The 9,646-nt window shown below is 35.5% G+C and overlaps 2 protein-coding genes across 2 annotated transcripts in view; one reads left to right on the top strand and one right to left on the bottom strand.

Annotated features, from left to right (window-relative positions):
* The window catches only part of LOC107707624 (upstream stimulatory factor 2-like), a 16,936-nt gene extending 16,138 nt beyond the window's left edge, over positions 1–798 (bottom strand). The window contains exons 1-2 of the mRNA XM_016511700.1: positions 755–798; positions 371–432 (exon numbers count right to left, since the gene is read on the bottom strand). Coding sequence (XP_016367186.1) covers positions 371–432; positions 755–798 — 106 coding nt within the window. The remainder of the gene's footprint in view (positions 1–370; positions 433–754) is intronic.
* Positions 799–1,656: 858 nt separating this feature from the next.
* The window catches only part of LOC107707641 (electron transfer flavoprotein subunit beta-like), a 10,042-nt gene continuing 2,052 nt past the window's right edge, over positions 1,657–9,646 (top strand). The window contains exons 1-6 of the mRNA XM_016511719.1: positions 1,657–1,753; positions 4,489–4,647; positions 6,399–6,557; positions 6,649–6,711; positions 7,083–7,241; positions 8,748–8,960. Of these exons, the coding sequence (XP_016367205.1) occupies positions 1,700–1,753; positions 4,489–4,647; positions 6,399–6,557; positions 6,649–6,711; positions 7,083–7,241; positions 8,748–8,918 (765 nt within the window). The 5' untranslated portion in view covers positions 1,657–1,699 and the 3' untranslated portion in view covers positions 8,919–8,960. The remainder of the gene's footprint in view (positions 1,754–4,488; positions 4,648–6,398; positions 6,558–6,648; positions 6,712–7,082; positions 7,242–8,747; positions 8,961–9,646) is intronic.

The following is a 9,646-nucleotide window of genomic DNA, read 5'->3' as shown; positions in this document are numbered from 1 at the left end:
GACTTGCAATTCGACTTGGACTTGCCTGTCTTGACTCGGGACTTGACTGTCTTGACTCGGGACTTGACTCGAGACTTGAATGCAAAGACTCGAGACTTACTTGTGACTTGCAAAACAATGACTTGGTCCCACCTCTGGTATATAACATATAATAGTAAAAATAGCAAAAAGAGTGTTTAAAATAAGTTTTATATCAATTATAGCACATCATACTACAGGACTTTGCAGAAACATTGTTCAATTTCATGTCAACTACACATCTTGGGAATACAGTAAAACATCATGAAAAGAGAAAACCATAACAAATAAAGCATGCATCATGGAAAAATATATCAATTACAAAAAGCATCATGTGATGAACAAGACATACCTTCAGCTATTTGTACAACTTTCTTTTCTTGATATTTATGACTGCAGACAAACTTCTTGTTCCTGCGACACATAAAAGTGCAATAATTACATTTAAAACTTTTTTTTACAATAACGTTGTATAACTTTTCAGCAGATGTTGGTCTCTAAAATATACAAAACAATTCTGAGGACCAGTAACAGTTTAGTATGTATCCCCAACTGTAGAAGATGCACAATGCTTCCACAATCAAAATTGCATTATTAACATTTTTTTTTTTTCAATCCGTGCATTCAAAAACTTACAGTGCATGAACTGTCCTGCATGCATGACAGCTTTCTCATTACTTTCTGCATTAATTTGCATTGCCCGAGCCCTGAGCTGCTGGGAGTGTAAATGCATTACCTGAGTCTGACTGTAGTGTGTGAGTTGAGCTCCAGCTGATCCATCAGTGCTCTGACTCAAGGGACCAAACACTCCAGTCACGTGACAATCTTCTTCTTCATCTGAGGTTTAATGGTAAACCATTTTATGCTGCATTACTGCCACCAACTGAACTGGAGTGTGGAAATATACAGCATTGTATTTAAAAAGTATTATTAATAATAATAATACATATTAAATAGTATATAAATATTATTTTCTGAAAAGCGAATCTATGAAGTCACATTTTAAGGCTAAATATATGGTTAAAAATCCGTCCAAACTAATAAGACTAAAAAATAATCTTCTGATAAGATTGTATTTCAAAGGATTTATGTTACGGTAAATAAAACAGGCAGATAGACATATATTTTTGCCACAAAACTTGGAGCAACTTTAAGAAATCTAAATTGTGTGATATTTATTATTACACAAGACTTCTAACTCTTCATTTTACATAAAAAATAAGTGAACTGGGTACTTTTGAGTGGAGTTTTTCATTGTGACCAGCAGGTGTCCTTAATGTGCTGTTTCGAGCGCTTCACTGAATCATTTTGCGATTATATCCGGTTGATTCGAAGTCTCAGAAACTTAATTTCTCTCATCACATGTTGTAATAATTTAATTTAATTGTAGTGAGGTCCAGATATGCTGTCAGCCCTGCGTTCAGTCACAACAGCCACACGACCTTTAACCTACTTACATAGGAACGACTTTTAAGTCCGTTTCAGTCAGAGCGCTGGAGCGCAAGAACGTTCTGTGTAACTGATTGGCCAGTTCTCAGCTTTTGATTGACAGCTCTCTGATCTGAGCAATTCTATTGGCTCACAGAAGGGGCGTTCTTTAAACCCCGCCCCCAAATGGTTTCACACCAATACCGCTCCGGCTGAAGTTGATCCATCAGAGTCAGACAGAGGAAGAGTCACGATGAGCGCCCGGGTTCTGGTCGGAGTTAAACGGGTCATTGACTATGCTGTCAAGGTATACAACAGATAACCTTTCAATAATCACATACAGATGCTTTTAATTATGAATAAACACGGAGTTGCCCTGTTTTAGATGGCAAAGAGCTGACTGTAGGCCAGCTGTTCTGCTGAATGAGGCTAGACATGTAAACTGGATTGTTTGATGAAGGTCAGTGTTGTTATTATTGTAGTTTTAATTCATAATCATATCTGATGAATTCGATCCAAACTCCGTGCAATTATGTCCGTGCGATCTTAATAATAATGAGCTGTGTTCAGTTGTAGTTTTATAAACATGCATATGAATGTGGGTTGTACTACAGTTCTTTTCTGTGACATAATACATTTGATAATGTTAAAAAATGAAATATAAAGTCATCTTTTAATATGACATAGAAGGAAAAACTAAAATAACGTGTTTTTGATTGTTTTCACACTTAGCATTAAAGTTTACATTGCTAATATTGCTTGTTCCTTCTATTGTCTTATAGTATATATGTAATTGCATTTAAAAATTTTATATATGTGCATGACTGCAAGTTCAGATTTATATTTATTATGCGAGAAAATGGCATGCTGTCATCATTTTTAGATGTATTCAATGATGACAAGCAGCAACAGCACTTAGAAATGTCGTGGTTGAGACAAGTTGGTTTTTCATATTTTCATATTAAATATTTCTGTTTATGTATGCAGATCTTCAACTATATTTATCATTATTTGATCAAGCCTTTTATGTAAATTAATCAATAAACTGAAGTTTAAAAAAAAGCTCCTATAACAAAAAATTGTTGTAAATATTAATTATAAGATCATGCAAGTTGCCGTTTTAGAACATTTGATCTTTTTTTAAGAATTAATTGCACTGCATTTGTCATCTAACAATGAATGAACATGTGACCCAAATACTCATTTGCTGCTTTGGTCTTGTGCGCTTCTGTTTTGGCCATTATTAAGTAATCCGATAACAGATGAGTTACTATGTTGTAATTCATTGATTGTCAGGTCATATTGATCAGGCTGGCTATCAATACCATGTCAAATATCTCATTATGATCTCTTCAACGCAGTTTCTAACACATTCCAGTGAGCTGGATATGTTCAGTGTATATGTGCTTGTGATTTAAGGTGATGAAACCTCTGAGCTGGTTCAGTTATGATCCAGAAAGTAAGGGATATTGATCTGGGAGTATGTGGCCTGCCTCAGTACTGCTAATATCAGCTGTTGGGTTACAGACGGATCAGTCTGTGTTGTCTGAATGCCGTGGGTTATGAAATGGCCTTCATGGTATCATAATCAGTCTGTGTCCTGCATGCCACCCTTGGCATAGTATGCGCAGGTCATCTGAGGTTAAACTAGGGCTGGACGATATGGCCTAAATTTATATCACGATATATTTCTTAATTTCGGTCGATACGATATAATTCCGATATCGATATGAACACTATTTAAAAAAGCCATACTCAACTGTATATTGATAATCAGCAAATCAGCATATTAGAATGATTTCTGAAGGATCATGTGACACTGAAGACTGGAGTAATGATGCTGAAAATTCAGCTTTGATCACAGGAATAACTTACATTTTAAAATATATTCAAATAGAAAATATTTCTAAATTGTACTGTTTTTGCTGTACTTTGGATCAAATAAATGCAGACTTGGTGAGCAGAAGAGAATTCTTAAAAAAAAAAAAAACATTAAAAATCTTACTGTTCAAAAACTTTTGACTGGTAGTGTAGGCTGGTTATTCTTATAGATTGAAACAAATGTGCTTCAGCCAGGATAAAGAACATGAAAAGTGCTCTGAGTTGCTGCAGAAAAAAAAGAGCAACAACAAAAACATGTTGCTGGAGACGGGCTTATTGAAAATTGAAAAACTGATTGTCTGCCAAGCATGAGGTGCATTGAGAGCTCTAGAACTTGCGGTTTCCCTGGTAACGGCTGTAATCAAAGCAGCTCCGCTCATGAACGCTACTTTATCAGATAAAATGAAAATGTCATCGAAATTTTTCTGAAGACAGTCGGTTCCCTTCAGAGATTCATTCATATAAAACTTAAAACACCCGCAACATGTTTTGATTTTGAAACGTGCAGTGCTCATGTTTATTCAACGAAGTCAAACGCCACAAATAAATCAATGTATGGGAAACACTGGTAATGTATATCGAAATATCGGAAATGTGTTTAAAAATCATATCACCGTTATTGAAAAGAATTATATCGCGATACATATTGATATTGAATTATTGTCCAGCTGTAGGTTAAACATGTTGCCTCTTACTTAAATACGAGAGGCACTGAATGTTTTGGACAACCTCCAGTTCAGCCTTGTGAAAGTCACTGTCCAGTCCATACAATACATGTATGTACAGCTGAAGATATTTATTAAAGTAAAAGTTCGCCTAACACCGTGTCTACACCGGACGCGACAGTTGTCGTGTCGCGCCGCGCCGCAACAGCTAAAGTCTGTCTACACTGGACACGACAAAGCGACTGTTGAAAATCATTTGAAATTTGTGTCAGTACGTCATAAATAGAAAGCAGCAGCAGTTTACTGTCGGGAATTTGTCGCGCCACGCCGCATCCAGTGTAGACAGCATTAATAGGTTCTATTGTATTTTGTTGTGTCGCGCCGCGCAGCTCGCGTCCGGTGTAGACACGGTGTAAGAATGAAAAGTCATGTCATGCATCTTTTCTCCATGTTCTTGAAGTTTGAGCACCATCTCTATTGTCTCTGTCTACCTCAGATCCGAGTCAAGCCTGACCACACAGGAGTGGTTACAGACGGCGTCAAGCATTCGATGAACCCTTTCTGTGAGATTGCGGTGGAGGAGGCCGTCAAACTCAAGGAGAAGAAGCTTGTTAAGGAGGTCGTGGCCGTCAGCTGTGGTCCTCAGCAGGTTCAGGTAAGAAATACTCGTTTGCTGATGATTTTTCTTGGTGAAGGATGCTAACTTTGAACTTTTTTGGTGAGGGACACTAACTAAAGTTGTTGGTTGTGATTGAAAAGATGCCAAAACTGAGGGAAATTAGTAATTGTAAAAAAATAAATGATGAAGGCATGGTAAAAGGAAAATTGTCTAGGAGATGTCTCATTCACATGTAGGCTATATGAAAAATACAAGATCTTTAATTAGTAATAATAAATATCTACAGTAGATAGTATATTAATTGGATAGGTAAATGCTGTTCTTCTATTCATTTGTTCATCAGAAATGTATCAGTTTCCACAAAAATAGGAAGTGTTTTGGTGAGGGACACTAACTAAAGTTGTTGGTTGTGATTGAAAAGATGCCAAAACTGAGGGAAATTAGTAATTGTAAAAAAATAAATGATGAAGGCATGGTAAAAGGAAAATTGTCTAGGAGATGTCTCATTCACATGTAGGCTATATGAAAAATACAAGATCTTTAATTAGTAATAATAAATATCTACAGTAGATAGTATATTAATTGGATATGTAAATGCTGTTCTTCTATTCATTTGTTCATCAGAAATGTATCAGTTTCCACAAAAATAGGAAGCAGCACAACTGTTTTCAACATTGATAATAACAAGAAATATTTTTTGAGCAGCAAATCAGCATATTAGAGTGATTTCTGAAGGATCACGTGACACTGAAGACTGGAGTAATGATGCTGAAAATTCAGCTGCGCATCACAGGAATAAATTACATTTTAACATGTATTCAAATAGAAAACCGTTATTTTAAATTGTAATAATATTTCACAGTATTGCTGTTTTTACCATATTTTGTGATCAAATAAATGCAGCCTTGGCGCGAAGAAGAGACTTCTTTCAAAAATATTTTAAAATGATTATAAATAAAGAAATCTCCAACTTGACTATTGTGATGTCGTATAAAAACAACTAAAATGGCAGCTTGTTCAACAGTAAACAGTTTTATGTCTTTATGTTCATTTACTATGTGAGGAAATAGTATTAGGCAGAGGCTATTTGCAATTAAATGCTATTTACACTAAGTGAAAATAGCATATTTTCTTAGCGATAGATGCTATTTACACTAAATGCAAATAGTGATGGATGCTATTTACACTAAGTGAAAATAGCTGTATTTTTTAGCGGTATGCTATTTACACTAAGTGCAAATAGCTATAGGTTCTATTTACACCATGTTAAAATAGCAGGATTTTCTGCTGTTTATACTACTTAATGCGAATAGTGGCAATTATCTGCACCTCAGTATTGTAGTACATTATAAAACCGTATGCGATAATAACATATTGAGTGTAAATGATCATTTTTTATTCAAATGATTAAATGAATGCCACCGTATTGGGACAATAAAGCCATCCCTACACCCTACCCGATACTTTATCTTCAACTTTTTGATTATTTTCCTTTCCAATGTGATATGAGATTTGAAAAGGGAGGGAAAAAAAGTTCGGCAAAAGGCTGGTTCGAGCCCGTCAAAAACACTACGGCATGCGCTTTACCATCTACGCCACTGGAGCTGATGTTTGACAGCCGTCTTTTGTAATGTTGACTAGTCCAATCACACGTTGGTGGGCGGAGTTAGTGTAAGTAGCCTCTGCCAACAAGGTGGCTATTTGCACTTAGTGTAAATAGACACTCCGTATTATTAAATGGCTGTTAATCATTAATCAGCATCTTTACTGTAATATCTGTGTTGTAGGAGACGATCCGGACGGCTCTGGCCATGGGTGCGGACCGTGGCATACACGTGGAAGTGTCCGGAAAGGACTACGAGACGCTTGGTCCGCTGCAGGTCTCCAAGATTTTGGCTGCTCTCGCTAAGAAAGAGCAAGCCGATCTGATCATTCTGGGTAAACAGGTAGCTGATTGTTTATTATGCCACAATGATAGCAAATCACTGAATATTCATCAATGGGTTTCATGATATTGTGGTAATATTTCTCATGTAGGCCATAGATGATGACTGCAATCAAACTGGACAGATGACAGCAGCGTTGCTGGACTGGCCGCAGGTCAGACATCTTCTTCCCATCAGTATATGTAGTGATGCTTGAGAAGAAAAGCATCACTTCTGTTTGTTGTCTGAGTTGGTCTGCAATCAAACTGGACAGATGACAGCAGCGTTGCTGGACTGGCCGCAGGTCAGACATCTTCTTCCCATCAGTATATGTAGTGATGCTTGAGAAGAAAAGCATCACTATTACTATGGATTTGAGCACCCTAGCATTTTTTTTTGCATGGGCAGAGTTCTTCAGAAGATGTTGAAATGGCGTCTAAATTGATGTTTTCGCTGCCTGTTATGTCACTTCTGTTTGTTGTCTGAGTTGGGGATAGTGACTCCCAAATTAAACTATTAATGGGTTATTGTTTTATCTTTTTTTAGGGAACCTTTGCATCTGAGGTGAACATAGAAGCAGACAAGCTGAAGGTGGTGAGAGAAGTTGATGGTGGTTTGGAGACCATTAAGATCAAATTGCCAGCCGTGGTGACCGCTGACCTCCGTCTCAACACTCCCAGATACGCCACACTGCCCAACATCATGGTACTGTAATGCCACACTGCACATCGCCAATGATTACAGTACATTTTTTGCACTAGCGACTCTGAGGTCATGAGTTGGATTCCCATGGAATGCATGAACTGATCAAATGTATAGCTTGAATGCAATATAAGTCGCATTGGATAAAAACGTCGGCCAGATTCATATATGTAAATACACTACCAGTAAAAAGTTTGTAAAAATTACGTTTTTTTTTCTTAATGTTTTCAAAAGAAATCTTTTCTGCTCAACAAGGCTGCATTTATTTGATTAACAATACTATAAAAACAGTAATATTGTAGATTATTATTACAATTTAAAATTACTGTTTTCTATTTCAATATATTGTCAAATATAATTTATTACAGTGATGAAAAGCTGAATTTTTAGCATAATTACTCCAGTCTTCAGTGTCACATGATCCTTCAGAAATCATCCTAATATGATTTGCTGCTCAAGAGACATTATCATTATCAGTTTTTGCTTCACTTTTGTGGAAACTGTGAAACCGTATCATTCAAATGTTTGTGGTATAATCTTTTTGTTTTTTACTAAATATTTTTATTCAGCAAGGATACATTAAATTAATCAAAAGTGCCGAAGTCGTTTATAATGTTACTAAAAAAATTATATTTCAAATAAATGCTGCTTAACTTTCTATTCATCAAAGATCATCCTAATATGATTTGCTGCTCAAGAGACATTATCATTATCAGTTTTTGCTTCACTTTTGTGGAAACTGTGAAACCGTATCATTCAAATGTTTGTGGTATAATCTTTTTGTTTTTTACTAAATATTTTTATTCAGCAAGGATACATTAAATTAATCAAAAGTGCCGGTGAAGTCGTTTATAATGTTACTAAAAAAATGATATTTCAAATAAATGCTGCTTAACTTTCTATTCATCAAAGTATCCTGTAAAAATTGTCATCGTTTCCACAAAAGTATTAAGCAACTGTTTTCAACATTGATAATAATAAGAACCAACATTAATAATTGAGCACCAATAAAAATTGAGCACAATCAGCATATTAGAATTATTTCTCAAAGATCATGTGACACTGAAGACTGGAGTAATGATGCTGAAAATTCAGCTCTGCATCACAAGAAAACATTTCATTTGGAATAATGATAATAGTTCACAATATTACTGATTTTACTGTATTTTTGTTCAAATAACTGCAGCCTTGGTGAGCAGAAGAGACTACTTTCAAAAACATTTAAAAAATGTAATTATTCAAACTTTTTACCGCTAGGGTATGTAAATTTGTCAATGACAAGTCTGTGATGTGAACTGAGAGATGTTTTAGTTGTTCATTGGTGGATTTTATTCATTTTACTGGCACTTTTGCCGTAGGATCACTATTTAATGAAAGCATTATTTAAATTTCGAATGAAAAAACGTCTTCTAATACTAAACTGCAACTGCTTTTCATGAAGAAACCTTGACCAACATAAGTGGACAGCCGGGAAAACAATAAGGTTTAAGCATTTTTGTGCCCCTGTAGAAAGCGAAGAAAAAGAAGATCGCGAATGTGAAGCCTGCAGATCTGGGAGTGGATGTGAGCTCACGGCTGGAGGTGCTGAAGGTGGATGAACCTCCTCAGAGACAAGGTGGAGTCAAAGTGGAGACGGTCAATGATCTGGTGAGAAAACTGAAAGAGGCTGGAAGAATCTAGAGGAAGCAGATGCAGGAGGGGCGGTGCAGACTAACACTGGAGGTAAGAATGTAATATGATTGTTAAATGCACTCAATGACATTTCTCAAAAATGATTTGCACATATAAATGAAATGAAACAAAACGTGAGGCCTAGAAAAAGATATTGCATTTAATATGCAAAACGTCGCCCCCTATTGGATTAAATAAAATTACCATTAATAAAAATATCACGTAGTTCTACTTCTTAATAATATATATATCGTATTATCACTTAATCAGGTGAAAAGACATGATTTCTGTACTGTTTGTTCAGTTCTCAACCCATTTTCACATGCATTAATTATTTTATGCCTAATCCTGATTTCCACTTTTTCCACTCCTTTGCAGATTGTAAGTTAAATGACACATTTTGAATACTACTTTGTCATTAAAATGTTACAGTTTACTACATTTGACTGCTTTTAAGTGCATTAAAGCTGATACATAAATATATAATTTGAAAAAAATGTATTCTTATTTTGTGAAAAAACTGTAAGTGATGGAAAGTTTTATTAAAGGGGTCATATGATGCTGCTAAAAAGAACATTATTTTATGTATTTGGTGTAATTAAATGTGTTTATGCGGTTTAAAGTTTAAAAAACACATTATTTTCCACATACTGTACATTTTTGTTTCTCCTCTATGCCCCGCCTTTCTGAAACGCGTCGATTTTTACAAAGCTCATCGGTCTGAAAAGCGAGGTGTG

The sequence above is a fragment of the Sinocyclocheilus rhinocerous genome, unplaced genomic scaffold, assembly GCF_001515625.1.
Source record: "Sinocyclocheilus rhinocerous isolate Xijiao unplaced genomic scaffold, SAMN03320098_v1.1 scaffold235, whole genome shotgun sequence".
NCBI lineage: Eukaryota > Metazoa > Chordata > Actinopteri > Cypriniformes > Cyprinidae > Sinocyclocheilus > Sinocyclocheilus rhinocerous.
This window is presented reverse-complemented; position numbering and strand designations above follow the sequence as displayed.